Source organism: Emys orbicularis, chromosome 13, assembly GCF_028017835.1.
Source record: "Emys orbicularis isolate rEmyOrb1 chromosome 13, rEmyOrb1.hap1, whole genome shotgun sequence".
Taxonomy (NCBI): Eukaryota; Metazoa; Chordata; order Testudines; family Emydidae; genus Emys; species Emys orbicularis.
In genome coordinates, this window is record NC_088695.1 from 19,235,564 (window position 1) to 19,256,169 (window position 20,606).

The following is a 20,606-nucleotide window of genomic DNA, read 5'->3' on the forward strand; positions in this document are numbered from 1 at the left end:
GACTTTACGGATTTCTTTAATACACGCACTGATATTTGTCATGGCTTTAGCAAACCTAGCTGAGCAAAATGCAGCACTTCATTTGAGGGCAGCTTGTTCCTCTCCATGTGGGGGCACAAGACTGGGAGTCAGGGCTCGTGGGTTCTATTCCTGACTCTGGGAGGGGCATGGGGTCCCATAAGGGCAGAGGAGGTGTCACGGCTCCTGGGTTTTAGTCATGGATGGAGCTCTCAGTGCTTATTTGCTTCTTTCACTGTAGTATCTGAACACCTCCCACCAAAGGGCGTGTTCACCCACCACACCCCCTGTGGGGCAGGGAGCGAGCACTGTCGGCACAGAGCATTGAGGGACCTTGCCCAAGGTGAACCAGGCAGTCTGTGGCAGAGACTCACAATGCTGGGAAATAGCCACACGGGGGCAGCAGAGGATAAGGAAAGCGAAAGCGAAAGTTACATTTGTAACCAGAGGGGAACCCGCCCCAGGGACTGCAGTGGGGTTACTCCTGATCTATGCGAGGTGAGTGAGGGGGAACCAGCCCCAGGGACTCCAGTGGGTTACTCCTCATTTAAACTGGGGGGAGCGAGAGAGGAGGGCAGGACTGCCACGCCCAGTTGGGTTGCACCCCTGGGGGCGTTTGCCGGGGCAGGAGCCCGCTTTCAGGACAGGCTCAGCAAGTGCATATGGCGGGAAATCCTCCACCCAGCTCGCAGGGACAGAGGACAACTGGCTGAACGGGGGTCTGGGCCCTCGGAGTGGCTGGAGACAAGAATCGCCCCAGAGCTAGGCCTGGCCAGGAGTGGCAGTGAGGGACTGGGCGCGCCCTCCCACGCACTAGGGGATCAGCTCCACTGCGCTGCCAGGGACTGCAGGTACCAAGAGGGACTCCGGGATCACTCCTGATACTGTCTGTGCACACAATATACCCTCAGTCTGTGCATCCGACAAACCCCTCTGTGCATCCCATCCACCCCTCTATCTGTCCATCCATCCCATACACACATCTGTCCATCTGCACATCCCATACACCCCTCTGTCTGTCTGTGCATCCCATACACCCCTCTGTCTGTGCATCCCATACACCCCTCTGTCTGTCCATCCCATACACCCCTCTGTCTGTCCATCCCATACACACATCAGTCCGTCTGCACATCCCATACACCCATCTGGCTGTTTGTAAATCCTGTACACCCTGTTCTTGTCTCTGCATCCCATACACCCCTCTGTCCGTCTGTGCATCCCATACACTCTCTGCCTCTCTGTGCATCCCATACATACCTCAGTCCATCGGTACATCACATACACCCTCTGCCTGTCTATGCATCACATACAACCTCTGCCTCTCTGTGCAGCCTATACACCCTCTACCTGTCTCTGCATCCCATGCTCCCCTCAGTCCATCTGTGCATCCCATAAACTCTCTGTGCATCCCATACACCTCTCCATCTGTGCATCCCATACTCCCCTCTACCTATGCATCCCATACACCCCTCTGTCCGTCTGTTCATCCCATACACACCTCTCTCCATCTGTTCATCCCATACAACCCTCTTTCTGTCTGTGCATCCCAAACACCCCTCTATCTGTGCATCCAAACACCCCTCTGTCTGTGCATCCCAAACACCTCTCTGTCTGTCTATGCATCCCATACACCCCCTTTCTTTCTGTACATGCCATGCACCGCTCTCTCTGTGCATCCCATACTCCCCTCTGTCTGTGAATCACATACAACCCTCTGTCCATCTTTACATCCTGTATACCCTATGCCTCTCTGTGCATCCTGTACACCCCTCTGTCTGTCTGTGCATCCCATACACCCATCTGTCCGTCTCTACATCCTATACACCCTCTGTGTGTCTGTGCATCCCATACACCCTCTGTCTGTCTGTGCATCCCATACACCCCTCTGTATGTGCATCCCATACTCCCTTCTCTCTGCGCGTCCCAAACACTCTCTGTCTGTCTGTTCATCCCATACACCCCTCTGTCTGTCTGTGCATCCCAGACATCCTCTGTCTGTGCATGCACCCTGTCCCTGTCTTTGCATCGAATACACCCCTCTGTCTATGCATCCCATACAACCCTCTGTCTGTAGGTATATCGCATCCAACCCTCTATCCCTCTGTAAATCCCATATACCCTCTGCCTGTCTGTGCATCCCATACACCCCTCTGTCTGTCTTTACATCCCAAACCCATCTTTCTGTCTGTGCATCCCAAACACCCCTCTGACTGTGCATCCCATATACCCCTCTGTCCGTCTGTGCATCCCATATACCCCTCTGTCCGTCTGTTCATCCCAGACACCCACTGTCTGTCTGTACATCCCATGCACCCCTCTGTCTGTCTGTTCATCCCATGCACCCCTCTGTCTGTCTGTTCATCCCATGCACCACTCTTTCTTTCTGTGCATCCCAAACACCCCTCTGTCTGTGCATCCCATAAACCGCTCTCTGTGTATCCCATATACCGCTCTGTCTGTCTGTGCATCCCATACACCCTCTGTCCGTCTTTAAATCCCTACAACCTGTCCCTGTCTGTGCATCGAATAGACCCCTCTGTCTGAGCATCCCATACACCCCTCTGTCTGTGCATACCAAACACCCTCTGTCTGGCTGTGCATCCCATACTCCTTCTGACTGTCTGTGCATCCCATACACCCTCCGTTTGTCTTTACATCCCAAACACCCCTCTGCCTGTGTGTGCATCCCATACACCCTCTGTTTGTCAATGCATCCTGAACACCCCTCTGTCTTTCTGTGTATGCCATACACACCATCTGTGTCTGTCTGTGCATCCCATACATGCCCTCTGTCTGTCTGTGCAGCACAACCACCACTCTGTCCATCTGTACATCACATCCACAGTTCTGTCTGTCTGTGCATCCCATGTACCCCTCTGTTTTTCATCTGTGCATCCCATACACCCCTCTGTATGTCTGTGCATCCCATACATCCTCTTCCTGTCTCTACATCCCATACACCCTGTGTGTGTCTTTGCATCCCAAACACCCCTCTGTCTGTATGTTCATCCCTTACACCCCTGTGTTTGTCTGTGCATCCCAAACACCCCTCTGTCTGTCTGTGCATCCCATACAACCTATCTCTGTCTGTCTGTGCATCCCATATATGCCCTGTGTCTGTCTGTGCATCACATGCAATGCTCTGTCTGTCTGTGCATCCCTTACACCTTCTTTCTGTCTGTCTGTGCATCCCTTGTACCCCTCTGTCTTTCCTTCTGTGCATCCCATACACCCTCTGCCTATCTGTGCATCCCATACACTCCTTTCTGTGTGTTCATCCCAAACACCCTGCTGTCTATGCATCCCATACACTCCTCTGTCTGTCTGTGCATCCGAAACACACCTGTGTCTCTCTGCATCCCATGCACCCTCTGCCTGTCTGTGCAACCTATATTCACCCCTGTGTCTGTCTGTCCATCCCACAGATCCTCAGCCTGCATTGATACCATGCTCTGCCCATGCAAGGGTTGAGAATCATGGCCCCAAACAGCGCCCTGCACAGCAGATTTATTCCATCCATGGCCCCTGGGCCCCATGCGCCGTCAAAACTCTGCAGCCACTCCAGCACAAAGGATCGTCTAGCGTCCGGCCTTGCTGAGGCCCTTCCTGAAATCTGGGCACTTTGACTTTGCCAACGGGCCATGCAGTGGGGCTGGGCGGGAACCAGAATTTCCCTTCCGTGGGGAATTCTGACAGGCTGAATAATGTTTCTGATCTAAATTGGCGTGACTCCCCCTGTTTCTCCCCCGCCCCCAAAATTCCCATGAAATGAAAATTCTGCAAAATCTCGAGCTTTGTTTCACTCATCATTTCTTTTCTATACAAATGCCTGCAGTTGGGGAGGTAAACTGGTTCATTTCAACCGTATTGTTTCAATTCATTTTGTTTAGCGTGTCCTATTGTATATTAAGTTGACTATTATATAATATTGTTACGTTTATTATGATATGTATACTATGGTCTATATTATATTATATTGACTAATATATAGTGCATATTACATTTATTATTATATTAAATGCTAAATAGGCTCAGAAGGATTTGATTTGTATCTGTAAATGTCAGTAAACATCAATTTTACCAAACTGATAAAAAATATTTCCCTTGATGATACTGGAAATTTGCAGATAGGCAAAATAAGAATACTGCTGCTTGGGAACTTCTTAGAGTTATTTAAACATGCTTACTTTGTATGTTTTGCCATGTGATGTGAACAGTTTGTGTTTTACCAGTTATAAAGTGTTCACTTGTTATATCTCAGCGCCTACTGTCATTAAATAGTTATCTGACCCTGTCCCCAATAATTTCCCACCGCTGTGAAAATTCAAATAAATAAAAATGGGGAAAAATGTTTAAACCTATGATCTGGCGCAACTGTGGAAAGTTAAATCGATAAAAACTGGAAAAAAAATGCTTAAAAGGAACTTTGATTTCATCCATCGAAATTATAAAAAAAAAATGGAATTCTCCCAAGCCTATATAATTATTATTTTATAATATATATTGTATTCATTAATCTGTATATGATATACATTATTAAATACTGTGCATTATATGGAATATTAAATAATATATATTTTATTTCAAACTTTAATGGGATAAAAGTCACAGTGAAATTAATTGTAAGGACACATTTCCAAGGCAGTATTTTGCCCTTATTGAACTGAAATGAGTCCCTTTGACTTTTCCCCTGTAAAATGTTGTCAAAAGTGGACATGTTCCTGCAAAATATTTCAGTTATGATTAAACTGCTCTTTTCTGTGAAAAAGGCGCCCAACCCCACAAACTTCCCACCCACTCTTCCGCTCAGGCCGCTGATTCCTTTCTGCTCCTTTGAAACGTGCAGCCTATAGTCCCAGACGTGCTGCCTGCCCAACAAGGTGTCCAGCATCCCCCGGCATGTAAGTGGACTGCAGGGTTTGACCCCCAGGCTTTCATCGCTCGTAGCAGGAGCCTCAATTGCTGGAGCTGAAGGAGTAGCTCCTCCAGGTGGTGGCAATAGCAGGCTATTATCCTATTCCATGGAGCAGAGCCCAAAGGGGGACACACCCAGTGTTTGTGTGGGCTCCCCGTGCAGCAGCTTTCCCTCGTGGGATGAACCGCCCTCCTGGTTCCCACTGACACAAGCAGGGGGTCTTCAGGTGAGCAGCTATTCCCCTTCTCATCCCTTGTCTCCTTGGTTTCCCCGTAGTCCATTGGCTCCTGTCCAGCCCTGAGGCCAGGAAGAGCCGCCCTGCCAGATGCTGGGAGCCCGTTGCCCACACTCCAGCGCTGCCCTGCTCTCAGCCGTCCTCCTCCTGCACGTTCAGGCTGCAGTGGCTGGTAAGGAGGCTCTGTCCTTAGTGGTGCTGGGTGGTCACGGGGCCCCAGCCGGCTCTCACGTACAGCGGGAACAGTCTGGGGTGACTGCCCTGGTAATGCACTGGGCTCGGGGGTGAGAGCACAGGAGCTAGCGCTCACTCATACGCACAGTAACGTGTGACAAATGGAGTCACTGTCCATCCCTCCATCCATCCCCCCACAGCCATCCCCATACACACCCCTCCATCCATCCCCATATATACCCCTCTATCCACCCACATCCACCCCCATACACACCTCTCCATCCATCCACCCATATCCATACACACTCCTCCATCCATTCCCATACACACCCCTGTATCCATCCATCCACCCATCCATCTCCCCACATCCATCCCCATACACACCCCTCCATCCATCCACCCACATCCATACACACTCCTCCATCCATCCCCATACACACACTTCCTCCCTCCCTCCATCCATCCCCATATTCACCCCTCTATCCCTCCGACCATCCCCCCCCCCAATCATGCCCATACATACCCCTCCATCCATCCACACATGCCTCCTTCCTTTCCCATACACACACCCCTCCACCCTGGCCTCCACATACACACCATCCCTGCCTCCTTCCCCCCCCACTCTACCCCTCCCCCTCCTGCTCACAGCTCTCCCTGAGCCCCTCTCTCCAGGATACGCTGGGGTGGTGGGGCTGGGGGCTGGGTTGTGTGAGAGGCGAAGCCGCTTCCCACCACTCCCCTCTGACCCCAGGCTTGTCTCTCTGCCCCTTTCCCCAGTGAGTTTCCAGGTGCTGGTTCCCACCAGCCCCCTCTCCGCCCCGCTGGGGGGCACTGTGCTGCTGCCCTGCCACCTCTCCCCCGCGCTCAGCGCCCAGGCCATGCAGGTGAAATGGAGCCAGCCCCAGCTAGGCCAGGACGTCCACGTGTACCTGCCGGATGGGAGCGAGGTGCAGGGTGAGAGGTACCGGGGCAGGACGGAGCTCCTGCGGGACGAGATCCAGAGAGGCAGCCTGGCCCTGCGGATCTGGAACCTCACCCTGCGGGACGAAGGGCGCTACCTCTGTGACTTCCAGTCCGACACCTACTTCAGTGATGCCGCGTTGGAGCTCCGCCTGACGAGTGAGTGATCCTGGGGTGGAGAGAGGCCAGATACAGCCTCCGCGGCTCTGGGGCGGGGGGAGATGGCCGAGGGGGGGACCTCCCCATGCAGCCTGCTGCAGTCACAGGCCAGAAAACCTTCCCCAGTGACACCTCCATCCAGCCCAGCTCTCCTGGTCAGCCAGAGCAGAGCCTGTGGGGCAGAGATGTCCAGGCTGCACGTAAGGACCCTGAGGGATGTGGGCTCCCCAGCAGCCTGACAGAGCCTCCTTCCATAGAGGATGCCCTGCAATGGCAGACATGTGCCCCCTATTTCCAGTGTGGATGTCTCAGGTCCAGTGCCCAGCCATCGGCTCTCCCTCTCCCTGTGTCTGAGGAGCCTTCTACCCTCAGAATCTCTTCCCTGGGTAGAGCCCGGCAAGAGAAGTGTTGTAAGCCATGGGAGGTAACAGTCCCATTCTCTGTGGTGCTGGTGAGGCATCAGCTGCAGGCCTGTGTCCAGTTCAGGGGGCCGCAAAACCATGGACAAGCTGGGGAGAGACCAGAGGAGAGCAACAAAACAATCAAAGATTTAGAAAACCGGCCCTAGGAGGAAAGGTTGAAAGAACGGGGCATGTCTGGTCTTCAGAAGAGAAGACTGAGGGGGGACCTGATAACAGCCTTCAGATACATGAAGGGCTGTTACAAAGAGGACGGGGATCATGTGTTCGCCATGGCCACTGAAGGTAGGACAAGAAGTAACGGGCTTAATCTGCAGCAAGGGAGATTGAAGTGAGATATTAGGGAAAACTTTGTAACTGTAAGGTGATTTAAGCTCTGGACCAGGCTCCAAGGGAGGTTGTGGAAACCCCGTCACTGGAGAGTTGTAAGAACAGGTTGGACAAACACCTGTCAGGGATGGTCTAGGTTTGCTTGATCCTGCCTCAGCGCAGGGGCTGGATGTGATGACCTCTCAAGATACCGTCCAGCCCGACATTTCTGTGACTCTAAGTCTTCTCTTGGGTAAACTAACCTACACGGGGGTGAGTGAGAGGGGAACCAGGCCCTGGTGTGACCAGCAGGAATGAGGAGAGCATGAAATCAAGGGCGAATTCCTGTTGATTTGTTTCCCCCAGGCTCTGGTTCGGATCCCCTCCTCCACGTCGGTTTGTACGAGGACAAGGGGGTCTCGGTCACATGTCTATCTGCAGGGTGGTACCCGGAGCCCAATGTGCTCTGGAGAAACAGCCATAAAAAAATCCTGAGTCCAGAGTCCGAACGGAAACTGCAAAGTGACGACGGCTTATTCAACGTCTCCAGCACCGTGGTGATGACCGAGAGCTCGGATCCAGCACTGACCTGCACCCTCAGCCCTGGCTCGCCCGACCCAGAGAAAGTATCGGCCATTTTCATCTCCGGTGAGCTGCTGATGGAACAAGGAAACACAGAGCTGGAGCCAGATCTCCAGTGGTGGAGAATGGCATTTATAGATAGTGACAACTTTATGGCAGGGGCAATCTCTTACTGCGTGTCAGTGCAGCGCCTGGCGCAGCAGGCCTTGATCTCAGTCACTGTGTGTCCATGCAGCGCCAGGCGTGACAGGGCCCTGATCTCGGTCACTGTATGTCTGTGCAGCGCCAGGCGTGACAGGGCCCTGACCTCGGTCACTGTGTGTCTGTGCAGCGCCCGGCACAACAGGGCCCCGATCTCAGTCACTGTATGTCTGTGCAGCACCTGGCACGATGGGGCCCTGATCTCGGTCACTGTGTGTCTGTGCAGCGCCAGGCGTGAAAGGGCCCTGACCTCGGTCACTGTGTGTCTGTGCAGCGCCAGGCGTGAAAGGGCCCTGACCTCGGTCACTGTGTGTCTGTGCAGCGCCCGGCACAACAGGGCCCCGATCTCGGTCACTGTGTGTCTGTGCAGCGCCCGGCACAACAGGGCCCCGATCTCGGTCACTGTGTGTCTGTGCAGCGCCCGGCACAACAGGGCCCCGATCTCGGTCACTGTGTGTCTGTGCAGCACCTGGCACGATGGGGCCCTGATCTCGGTCACTGTGTGTCTGTGCAGCGCCCGGAAAATGGGGCCCTGATCTCAGTTAGGCTGCTGGAGCCCTGGGACCCTCATCTATCATGCTGACCACTGTTGTCTCATTGTTCCATTGTATTCCACATCTGTCTTATCCATCTGTTGTCTCCTGTCATATTCTTAGATTGTCAGCTGTTTGGGGTAGAGACCATCTTTTGGTTCTGTGTTTGTCCAGCCCCTAGCACAGTAGGTTCCTGGTCCATGGCTAGGGACCCGAGGTCATACGAATAATAAATAATAATAGTGGAATATCCTGATTAGAGCTGGTTTGAAAATGTTCAAGGCAGATGCATTTTTGTTGGAAGCAAACCTTTACTGGGAACGTGTCTATTCAACTAGATATTTGACTGGAATTAGTCAAATTGAATCATTTTGACTTTCTCATTTCATTCCAAAAATGTTTCATTTCAGTGTCATCCTTTGGATTCAGTTTGTTTGGACTTTGATATTATATTGGCGTATTCATACTCTACTAGATTACAGTATATTTATATATTTTATATTAAACCCATAGGATATATTTTTATTTAATAGTTTGTATTGTATTGTAACCTTTTGACATTACCAAAAATAAAAGAACTGATTCCAGCCTTTTCTATCTAGCACAAGGAGCTAAAAGGGTCCCACAACCTGTTAATAGGTTTGTTAATTATTTTATGTCACATCTGCATGGGGCAGAATGGGTGACATGAGTTAACCTGTGTTCTTCTCTTCCCTGCAGACACTTTCTTCCCCAGAGTTTCCTCCTGGCGGGTCCCCCTCTTTGTAATCCTGACGATCTGTGTTTGCTTCCTCGCCTTGGCTGCCCTCTGCCTATGGAGGATTCACAAAAAGAAAGGTAAAGCTCCTGTTTAACCCTTTTGCCACGGGAAAGAAAGAAACGAGATGTCCTTCGACAGATCTGCAGGTCCTTGGTGCTGTAGACCGCATAGATCCTTGGATGCTCACATGATTTGACCCTCCCTCTTTCTACCTGGGCATATTTTTCCCATTGCCGGTAATTCATGTTAAGAGAGGAAAGGAAATTAATCTTCACTTGGGTGTCAAATGTTATAACATTTCCCAGCCCTTCCGTTATCAGTATTTTCCTTGTGTGTACCCACAGGTGCTGACTTTTGTTTTTGCTAGTAGCTGCTCCACCCCCTCTCCGCCCTGAGGCCCCGCCCCCACTCTGTCCCCACCCCCAAGACCCCTCGCCTGCTCTCTGCTTGTTCCTCTTCATCCCCTCCCCCGAGCACCTCCTGCACACTCCTTTCCACCATCCTCTAAGACCCCCTGCCTGTTCCTCTCCACTCCTTCCCCCCAGTGTTACCCTGCCCATCCATCCACTGCTCGCTCCTCTCCGCCCCCAAGCGCCTCCCGTCTTCGCTCTTTTCTCTCCGCCCCCCCCAGTGTCCGCCCACCCGCTGCTTGCTCCTCTCCACCCACAAGTGCCTCCTGCCCACACTCGTTCCTCTCCGCATGCTCCCCCAAGTGCCTCCCGCCCATTCCTCTCCGCCCCCTCCCCCAAGTGTCCTTCCATCCAACCACCCACCACTTGCTCCTCTCCACCCCTGAGTGCCTCCCACCTGCTCCTCTCCACTCCCTCCCCCAAGTTTCCCTCCATTCACCCGCCCACCGCTCGCTCCTCTCCACCCCCTGAGCGCCTTCCGCCCGCCACTCATTCTTCTTCACCACCAAGGGCCTCCCACCCACGCTCGCTCCTCTCCGCTCCCTCCCTCGAGTGTCCCCCGCCCGCCCGCCCACCCACTGCTTGCTCCTCTTTGCCCCCGAGTACCTCCCACCCGCTCCTCTCCACCCCCTCCCCTTCCCCCCGCCCGCCCACATGGTGCTCGCTCCTCTCCATCCCCGAATGCCTCCTGCCCACTCCTCTCCACCCCTCCCTCAAGTGCCTCCTGTCCACTCCTCTCCACCCCCTCCCGAGTGTACCCCCCATCCACCTACCACCGCTCGCTCTTCTCAGCCTCCAAGTGCCTCCCACCCACTCCTCTCCACCCCCTCCCCCGAGTGTCCGCCTGCCCACTGCTCGCTTCTCTCCAAGCGCAATTGCCTCCTGCCCAGGCTCGCTCCCCTCCCCCGAGCGCCTCCCGCCTGCTCCTCTCTGCCCCCTCCCCTGAGTATCCCTCCGTCCATCCACCCACCGCTCGCTTCTCTCCACCCCTGAGTGTCTCCCGCCTGCTCCTCTCCACCCCCTCCCCCAAGTGTCCCCCTGCCTGCCCACCCACCGCTCGCTCCTCTCCACACCCCGAGTGCCTCCCGCTGCACTCGCTCCTCTCCACCACTTCCCCTAGCATGCGCCCACCCACCACTCCCTCCTCTCCACCCCAGAGCACCTCCTGCTCACTCCTCTCCGCCTCCTCCCCCGAGTGTCCCGCTGCCCACCCACCCCCCACTCGCTCCTCTCCACCTCCAAGTGCCTCCTGCCTGCGCTCGCTCCTCTCAGCCCCTCCCCTGAGTGTCCCCCCACCCGCCACTTGCTCCTCTCCACCCCCAAGTGCCTCCCGCCCATGCTCGCTACTCTCCGCCCCCTACCCTGAGCGCCTCCCGCCCACTCCTCTCTGCCCCTTCCCAAGTGTCCCCCCCATCCACGCACCACTGCTCACTCCTCTCCGCCCCCAAGCACCTCTTGCTTGCTCCTTTCCACCCCCTCCCCTGAGTGTCCCCTGCCCGCCACTCACTCCTCTCCACCCCGGAGTGCCTGCCACCTGCGCTCACTCCTCTCTGCCCCCTCCCCTGAGTGCCTTCCACCCACTCCTCTCTGCCCCCTCCCCCGAGTGTCCCCGCCATCCACCCACACGCTGCTTGCTCCTCTCCACCCTGAGTGCCTCCCGCCCGCGCTCACTCCTCTCTGCCCCTCCCCCGAGTGTCCCCCCCGCCCACCTACCCGCCACTCACTCCTCTCTGCCCCTGAATGCCTCCCGCCCACTCCTGCCTACTCCCTCCCCTGAGACCCCCCCACCTGCCCACCTACCACTTGCTCCTTTTTACCCTCTCCTGCCTTGAGGGCAAGTGACGGGGGGAGAGTGCCGAGAGGAGCGAGCAGGGAGGCAGGAAGAGGTGCAGCACAGGTGGGGCCATGGGGGACGAGGCCAAGTGGGGGCGGGGCCTCTTCTTCACCTTCAGCCATTCCTGGGGGTTGGGCCATGTTAACTCAGACTGGGTAACGACTCCTTTAAATCAGGCGCCACCCGGCGAGGTTTCTGGGGGCACCGGCGCAAGCGACTTGGGGAACGCAAATGCCTTAGCAAATCTGGGGCTGCGGTGTTACGCCCAGAGAGGCAGTGAGTGGGTCCCCTAGAGGATCCATCAGCCCTTCCCACCCCAGCGTGGTGTCTAGATTGGGGTGCAGTTTTTGGACTGAAACTTTGTTTTCGGTGAAAAATGCAGATTCGATGACACCAAAATGTGTTGTGAATTCGTGTCTGTTTCCCCCAGTTGTTTGAGCTGGGGGAAAAAATGAAATCAACTAAAATGCTGAAGAAAATCAAAATGTTTGGATTCGACCTTCCCAATGTGATCCATGCGGATTTTTCCTCTCAGAATTGCCTTGAATTTCAGGTATACAAAAATAAGTTCAAAAAGGCTCGAATACGGACCTGAAGGTTTTGTTTGGGTCGAGAAGGTTCTTCTGCTGGGACAAGGGAGGTGGGCAGACCTAGGCTGCCCTGGGTGTCTCTGAGCATCGGTTCTCCTGGCGGGGTAGGTTTAATGCTGGGCCCAGAGCGAGACATGGACAGGTTTGGAACCCAGGCCCCGGCTAACGTGCTGTCTCTTTGTGTCCACAGAGGAAAGCCACGGCAGACCAAGTGAGTGTGAATTTGATCTCTAGACTATATGTAACTTAGCTAGGCAGCTGACTGCCCTGGACTAAGCCCTGGCCTGTTGTTCTCTTCTCATTTCAGGTTGGAAAGAAGCATTTCTCAAAGCCGGTAAATCCAAAATGGAGAGTTAGGTCTAGCGGGATATGGGTGGACAACTGGGAGTCAGGACTCCTGGGTTCTAAGATTGGCTGTGGGAGGGGAGAGGAATCTAGTAGTTAAGGAAAAATGGGAGCTGGGAGTCAGGACTCCTGGACTCTATTCCCAGCTCTGGGAGGGAAGTGGGGTCTAGTGGGTTATCAGTGGGCAACTGGGAGTCAAGACACCTGGGTTCTAACATTGGCTGTGGGAGGGGAGAGCGGTCTAGTGGGTTATGGGTGGGCAGCTGGGAGTCAGGACTCCTGCATTCTAACACTGGCTGGGGGGGTCTAATAGATATGGGAAAATGGGGTCTGGGAGTGAGGACTCCTGGGTTCTGTCCCAGCTCTGGGAGGGGCGTGGAAAGTCGTGGTTTAAGCAGAGTGCACCATGCTCCTTGGCAGATGTTTCTCCCTGACTCCCAGCTTTTGCTGGAGTTTTGCTTTAAAACGTCTCGTTCTCCAGCTGGACCAATTTAAGTCTTTGAAATGAGCAAACTGCCTTCCCTGAAACTGTCCCCCCACCCCGCCCCCCATCTGTCTGTCTCTAGCGGACGTGACCCTGGACCCAAAAACAGCTCACCCCAGTCTGGAGCTGTTTGCAGAGAGGAAGGGCCTAAGGAACACAGGTCCAAGACAATCACTGCCTGAAGGCCCGGGGAGATTCGACGTTTACTCCTGCGTGCTCGGCTCCGATGGCTATGAGTCGGGGATGCATTACTGGGACGTGGAGGTGGCCGGCACAGGGGGCTGGGCTTTGGGCGTCACCAGGGAGTCTGCCAGCAGGAAGGGATGGTTCATGTTCAGCCCCAAGCAAGGCACGTGGGCCATCCAGCTCTCCAGGGGCCAGTACCGGGAAGTCACTCCAGAATGGAGCCCGCTGGACCCGCCCCAGAACCCTGGCAAGGTCAGAGTGTATCTGGACTATGAAGGAGGGGTTGTGTGCTTCTACGATGCTGACACCATGGCCCCCCTCCACGCCTTCACTGCCCTCTTTACGGGGAAGATCTACCCGTTCTTCTGGCTCTGGTCTGTAGGGACCTGCCTTAGACTGTGTCCCTGAGCCTTTCCCAGCCCGATCTCTGCACATGCAAACCTGCTGATGCAACACACCAGCCATCACAATGGGTCGGTGGGGAGGGATGGAAGAGACGCATGTATAGGCTGTTGGCCATGTTTTATTAGTGACGACCCCTTGCTGGAAGGCTGTTTTCACACTACGTAAATGGAAATAAACCTGTTCTTCAAAAAAGAAAAGCAAATTCCATCACACGCAAAGGTAACATCCCCCTCTGACAAAGTGGAAATCGTCTGTGATATTTTTATGACACCTATACGTGCCTCAGTTTCCCTTACATGCTGCATTGTTACCCAGTGGGGGGGGGAAAGAGCTGTTTGCTCTCAGGGCAGGCTAAGAGACATAGGTGTGGGTGTTGCCCTGCTGTCTGGGCCTCAGTCCCCATATCAGTGGAGCATCTGGGAAGACCATAGCAAATCCAGTCACCAGGACATTGGCACCTACCATCCAAGGACCCAGAGGGAGATGGATTCCGTCTCCGCAGGGAGCTGAGCAACATCCGCCAGCTGGAGAACAGAGGACTGGAGATGGGGAGGTTGGGGTATAAGATTTGGGTGCTCACCTGGAGTCTGACCAAAGAGGTCAGACGGGGAGACAGATGGAGCTTGACCATGGGGGTTCACTACAGCTTGGCTGGGCTCTGGGCTGACCAGAAAGGTCTATGCTTTAATGTTCAGTTCTCTGTGCTAACCTAGGGACTTCCTAGGCTGTGTCCAGCTGACTAATAAACCTGACTGTTTGGACAATGCTATTTGAGTGTCACTGCAAATCCTGTCTGAGGTGCGTGAGTCCCTGAAGCATGGACAAATCTCTACCACAGGGGTGGGCAAACTACGGCCTGCGGGACGGATCCAGTCCACCAGCCGTTTTAATCTGGCTCTCAATCTCCCACTGGGGTGCGGGATCTGGGGCTTGCCCCGCTCCAGCTGGGGAGCAGGGTTGGGGGCTGCTCCGCGCAGCTCCCAGAAGCAGCGGCATGGCCCCTCTCCAGCTCCTACACAGAGGCAGCCAGGGCGCTCCACTCCGCACACTGCCCCCACCCCAAGTGCTGCCCCCCGCAGCTCCCATTGGCTGGGAACCACAGCCAATGGGAGCTGCAGGGGCGGTGCCTGCGGACAGGGCAGTGCGCAGAGCTGCCTAGTCACACCTCTGGGTAGGAGCCGGAGAAGGACATGCCGCTGCTTCCGGGAGCCGCTTGAGGTAAGCACTGCCCAGAGCCTGCACCCCTGAGCCTCTCCCCATGCCACAACCCCCTGCCTCAGCCCTGATTCCCCTCCCGCCCTCCAAACCACTCAATCCCAGCCCAGAGCACCCTCCTGCACCCCAAACCTCTCATCCCCAGCCCCACCCCAGAGCCCACACCCCCAGCCAGAGCCTGCACCCCTTCCTGCCCTCCAAACCCCTTAGTCCCAGCCCTGAGCCCCCTCCCACACTCCAAACCCCTCAGCCCTACCCCCGCCACATGAATTTTGTTATGTGCGCCAATATGGAGGTGATGTGTCACACATGACCTTCATATTGGTGCACATAACAAAATTCATTCCGCACATGGCTGGGAAAAATTAGAGGGAGCACTGGTCAGGTGCCCAGGTAACAGGGGATCCAGTACCCAGACTGCAGCAGGGCAGCACCCAGTTTCTCTCTTCTTTTTGCTGCTCTGTCACTTTTCCAAAGCTGGATAAGTTTGGTACAGAATGGACAAAGATAAAGAACACCCCCGCCCCCCAGCTGTTACGTGGGGGGCAAGTCATCAAGGGCAAGTCATGCCTGACTAACCTAATTGCCTTCTATGACGAGATAACTGGCTCTGTGGATTAGGGGAAAACAGTGGACGTGTTATTCCTTAACTTTAGCAAAGCTTTTGATATGATCTCTCACAGTATTCTTGCCAGCAAGTTAAAGACGTATTGGCTGGATGAATGGACTAGAAGGTGGATAGAAAGCTGGCTAGATCATCAGGTTCAACAGGTAGTGATCAATGGCTCCATGTCTAGTTGGCAGCTGGTATCAAGCGGAGTGCCCCAAGGGTCGGTCCTGGGTCTGGTTTTGTTCAATATCTTAATTAATGATCTGGAGGATGGCGTGGACTGCATTCTCAGCAAGTTTGCAGATGACACTAAACTGCGAAGAGTGGTAGAAACGCTGGAGGGTAGGGATAGGATACAGAGGGACCTAGACAAATGAGAGGATTGGGCCAAAAGAAATCTGATGAGGTTCAACAAGGACAAATGCAGAGTCCTGCATTTAGGATGGAAGAATCCCATGCACTGCTACAGACTAGGAACCAAATGGCTAGGCAGCAGTTCTGCAGAAAAGGACATAGGAGTTATGGTGGACGAGAAGCTGGATATGAGTCAACAGTGTGCCTTTGTTGCCAAGAAGGCTAACGGCATTTTGGGCTGTACAAGTAGGGGCGTTGCCATCAGATCGAGGGACATGATCATTCCCCTCTGTTCGACGTTGGTGAGGCCTCATCTGGAGTACTGTGTCCAGTTTTGGGCCCCGCACTACAAGAAGGATGTGGAAAAATTGGAAAGAGTCCAGCGGACAGCAACAAAAATGATTAGGGGGCAGGAGCACATGACTTATGAGGAGAGGCTGAGGGAACTGGGATTACTTAGTCTGCAGAAGAGAAGAATGAGGGGGATTTGATAGCTGCTTTCAACTACCTGAAAGGGGGTTCCAAAGAGGATGGATCTAGACTGTTCTCAGTGGTAGCAGATGACAGAACAAGGAGGTGAGGCACTGGAATGGGTTACCTAGGGAGGTGGTGGAATCTCCTTCCTTAGAGGTTTTTAAGGTCAGGCTTGACAAAGCCCTGGCTGGGATGATTTAGTTGGGGATTGGTCCTGCTTTGAGCGGGGGGTTGGACTAGATGACCTCCTGAGGTCCCTTCCAACCCTAATATTCTATGATTCTATGATACGTACTTATTATTTATGGCTGTGTTTGTAGCGTGGCAGCACCTGGGAGCCCCCGATGCTAGGTGCTGTCTGCAAAAAGACAGGGGAAAGATAATCAAAGAAAGCTTTAAGTGAGTCATTTGGGTTCTTGCATTCAGTGGCAAGAAAGGGGGGAAACCTGGGGAGAAATGCCACCAAAGTCTAAAATATATTACAAACCCAAATGAAAACCGCCATTCAACACAACAGGAAAAGGGCCTCGTTCCAAAATTCCCCATGGAAAACAACAACGACACCTTTTTGGGTGGGGGAAGGGGTGGGTTGAAACATTCCCAGTCATGATTCAGTGTTTATTATCTGGGTTGTACCTGCCCAGCCATGGAGTGAGGCCCACCGAGGGACATCTACACTGGAATAAAAGACCCATGGCTGACCCGGAGCAGCTGACTCACACTTGTGGGGCTCAGGCTGTGGGGCTAAAAATTGCTGTGTAGACATTCAGGCTAGGGCTGGAACCTGGCCCCTGGGACCATGCAAGGGGGGAGGATCCCAGAGCCAGGACTCCGATCCAAGCCTGAACGTCTACACAGCAACTTTTAACCTCCGAAGCCAAGTCGCGTGAGCCTGACTCAGCTGACCCAGGCCAGCCTCAGCCATGCAGTGGGGCTTGTATTCCAGTGTAGCTGTAGTCAATGGGGCTACAGCCGGTGTCAATGGGCTATAGCTGCATTGGAGACATGGGGCCAGATCTTCAGCTGGGGTCAATGGGCCGCAGCCCCATTGGAGTCATGGGGCCAAAGCCCCAGCTGAAGTCATAAAATCATAGAATCAGAGAACTGGAAGGGATCTCGAGAGGTCATCTAGTCCAGTACCCTGCACTCATGGCAGGACTAAGCATGATCTAGACCATTCCTGACAGCTGTTTGTCCAACCTGCTCTTAAAGATCCCCAATGATGGAGACTCCACAACCTCCCTAGGCAATTTATTCCAGTGTTTAACCACCCTGATAGGAAGTTTTTCCTAATGTCCAACCTAAACTGTCCTTGCTGCAATTTAAGGCCATTGCTTCTTGTCCTAACCTCAGAGGGTAAGAACAATTTTTCTCCTTCCTCCTTGTAACAACCTTTTATGTACTTGAAAACTGTTATCATGTCCCCTCTCAGTCTTTTCTTCTCCAGACTAAACAAACCCAATTTTTTTCAATTTTCCCTCATAGGTCATGTTTTCTAGACCTTTCATCATTTTTGTTGCTCTTCTCTGGACTTTCTCCAATTTGTCCACATCTTTCCTGAAATGAACACAATACTCCAGTTGAGGCCTAATCAGCACAGAGTAGAGCAGAAGAATTACTTCTCGGGTCTCGCTTACAATACTCCTGATAATGATGTTTGCTTTTTTTGCAACAGCGTTTCACTGAAGATATTGAACAGAACCGGACTCAGAACCTATCCCTGCGGGACCCCACTCATTATGCCCTTCCAGCATGACTGTGAACCACGGATAACTACTTTCTGGGAATGATTTTCCAACCAGTTATGCACCCACCTTGTAGTAGCTCCATGTAGGTTGTATTTCCCTAGTTTGTATATGAGAAGGTCATGCGAGACAGTATCAAAAGCCTTACTAAAGTCAAGATATACCACATCTACCACTTCCCCCCTATCCACAAAGCTTGTTACCCTGTCAAAGAAAGCTATCGGGTTGGTCTGACACAATTTGTTCTTGACAAATCCATGATGGCTGTTACTTATCACCTCATTATCTTCTAGGTGTTTGCAAATTGATTGCTTAATTATTTGCTCCATTATCTTTCCGGGTACAGAAATTAAGCTGACTGGTCTGTAATTCCCCGGGTTGTCCTTATTTCCCTTTTTATAGATGGGCACTATATTTGCCCTTTTCCAGTCTTCTGCAATGTCTCCCATCTTCCATGACTTTTCAAAGATAATTGCTAATGACTCAGATATCTCCTCAGTCAGCTCCTTGAGTATTCTAGGATGCATTTCATCAGGCCCGCATGATTTGAAGACATCTAACTTGTCTAAGTAATTTTTGACTTGTTCTTTCCATATTTTAGACTTTGATCAATGGGCCCTAGCTCTATTGGAGTCAATGGGGCCAGATCCCCAGCTGGGGTCAATGAGCCATAGCTCCATTGGAGTCAATGGGGCCAGATCTGCAGCTGGGGACAATCAGCGTCACTCCACTGGAGTCAGCGTCCCTTTGATCAGAGCTCCCAAGCTTGCTCTGTAAGTGAGTGGGAGCTTGCTAGCTAGCAGCCGTCTCCTTCCCACACCCCTCCATCGTCCCAGCCCTGGCACAAAGTCCATAGCCCTGGGTGATTGCCACCAAAAGAGTGAGATACCACACCCGTTGCTGCAGCAAAGGCTAAAAATTCTCCGGGCAGGGTCCGTTGGGATCCAATCCCGAGGGGACAGCGCTGCCTGTGCCGCGCTCCAGGGGCGGCCCGCAGGGAATGGAGCTGAGAGCGAGGTGGTGGTTTGCAGGACAGCGGGAGGGGCAGGTGCGTCCAGCACTATAGCGCCTGCCTGGAGGATATTGACCAGGAGCCTGGTTGGGGGAGGAATTGCCCCAGGGCTAAGACCTGGTACAAGATCTAGTCACCATTTACGCACCCCAGGGGTGTGACAATTCACTGCCCTGATACCTCCAATCCGCCCATCTGCCTTGGGAGTGCTCATAATCCCTGGGCCCACCAGAGGATCCCAAGATAATGAATGACGCCCAAGACCGGCTGCTCCCAGCCAGGAGACGGGTCAGTGGAAATGGAAGGGGGAGACATTCAAAATGCAGCCTGAGGAAATGGGGTGGCTGGCTCTCACTTTTCCCTGTGTCACCCACGGTTAGCCTGTGGGACTCCCTGCCACCATGTGTCACTGTGAGATTAGCAGGGCTGGGGTCTGAGAGAGGAGAAGGGTGACCAGACAGCAAGTGTGAAAAATCGGGACGGGGGTGGGGGGTAATAGGAGGTAATAGGAGCCTATATAAGAAAAAGCCCCAAAGGAGGCAGCGCTGTAACAAACAGCCAGGAGAGCCACAGCCAGAGACACTGTCTAACGCTGGAGAACGAGGAAGGAATTAACCCATGTGGGTGGTTTATCCTGCTAGAGCCCCATCACCGGGCTGTTACATCTGCCACTGCACAGCTGGTACTGTTGGAAACTGGACACCGGGCTGGCTGGGCCCACTGATCAGTTCTGGGGTGGCGGGGGGTGAGATAATGGGTGGTTAGCCCCACCGATCAGTTCTGGGGTGGCAGGGGGTGAGATACCCCCTGGCTGGACCCACCGATCTGTTCTGGCAGAGCCAGCTTTAGGACCTGCTGGCCCGATTTGAATACCTGGCGGCGGTCCAGGTCTTCGGCAGCACTTTGGCGGCGGGGGGTCCTTCGCTCAGCTCCGGGTCTTCCACGGCACTGAAGGACCCCCCCGCCGCCGAAATGCCACTGAAGACCCGGAATGGACCACCACCGGGTGAGAAAATAAAAATTTAAAAGGTGCCTAAGGCGCAGGGCCCTTAGGCGCGGGCATGGGGCCCTCTTAGGCGCGAGGCCTGAGTCCGGGGAATTGGGTGAATCGTCCTAAAGCCGGCCCTGTGTTCTGGGGTGGCGGGGGGGTCAGATACCAGTTGGCTGGGCCCACTGATCTGTTCTGGGGTGGTGTGTGTGGGGGCGGGCGGTACCAGACTGGCTGAGCCTGTGGGTCTCTGACCTGGGGTTGCCAACAGTCCCTTATTACAAGGGACGTCCCTTATTTCTTCATCTCTGTACAACAAGACGGGGAGTTGCCGAGTGCTGCAGAAAGCAGCAAGAAATGCCCCTGGTGAAGGTAAAAGTGCTGCATGATACATGGGGTTCACAGCGTGGGTCAGTGGCCCTCAGCAACCCCCCCCCCCCACACACACACACACATTGTCCCAGCGCCCCAGCTGCTCGGTGTTCTTATTGATGATCATAATCCTAAGAAAACAGCCCCTTGGTTTTGAACCCCAGTGTCGGCACCGCTGGGGGGGTGGCAGGGAGGGATGGGGGAGGTCAGAGTCCGCTGGGTGCAGCCCTGCTGTGCAGCCCAGCCCCAGCCATGCGATGTCTGGCTGTTCCGGGGCGGACTCAGTGGCCAGGCCGGGAACGCCCCTGGAGAGGAGA

At 53.8% G+C, this 20,606-nt stretch overlaps 1 protein-coding gene across 1 annotated transcript; it reads left to right on the forward strand.

Moving 5' to 3' along the window:
- Window positions 1–453: 453 nt before the first annotated feature.
- On the forward strand, window positions 454–14,279 carry LOC135887684 (butyrophilin subfamily 1 member A1-like). The gene is made up of 8 exons (XM_065415411.1): window positions 454–516; window positions 5,210–5,340; window positions 6,120–6,461; window positions 7,556–7,837; window positions 9,226–9,342; window positions 12,290–12,310; window positions 12,407–12,433; window positions 13,011–14,279. Exons 2-8 carry the CDS (start codon window positions 5,259–5,261, stop codon window positions 13,520–13,522), a joined length of 1,383 nt encoding a protein of 460 aa, XP_065271483.1. The 5' UTR covers window positions 454–516; window positions 5,210–5,258; the 3' UTR covers window positions 13,523–14,279.
- Window positions 14,280–20,606: the final 6,327 nt, after the last annotated feature.

Coding starts and splice junctions, on each gene's coding strand:
- LOC135887684 (XM_065415411.1), top strand. CDS start 5,259: ATGCTGGGAGCCCGTTGCCCACACTCCAGCGCTGCCCTGCTCTCAGCC. Junction 6,462..7,555: donor GTTGGAGCTCCGCCTGACGA/GTGAGTGATCCT, acceptor TGTTTCCCCCAG/GCTCTGGTTCGGATCCCCTC. Junction 9,343..12,289: donor GAGGATTCACAAAAAGAAAG/GTAAAGCTCCTG, acceptor TTGTGTCCACAG/AGGAAAGCCACGGCAGACCA.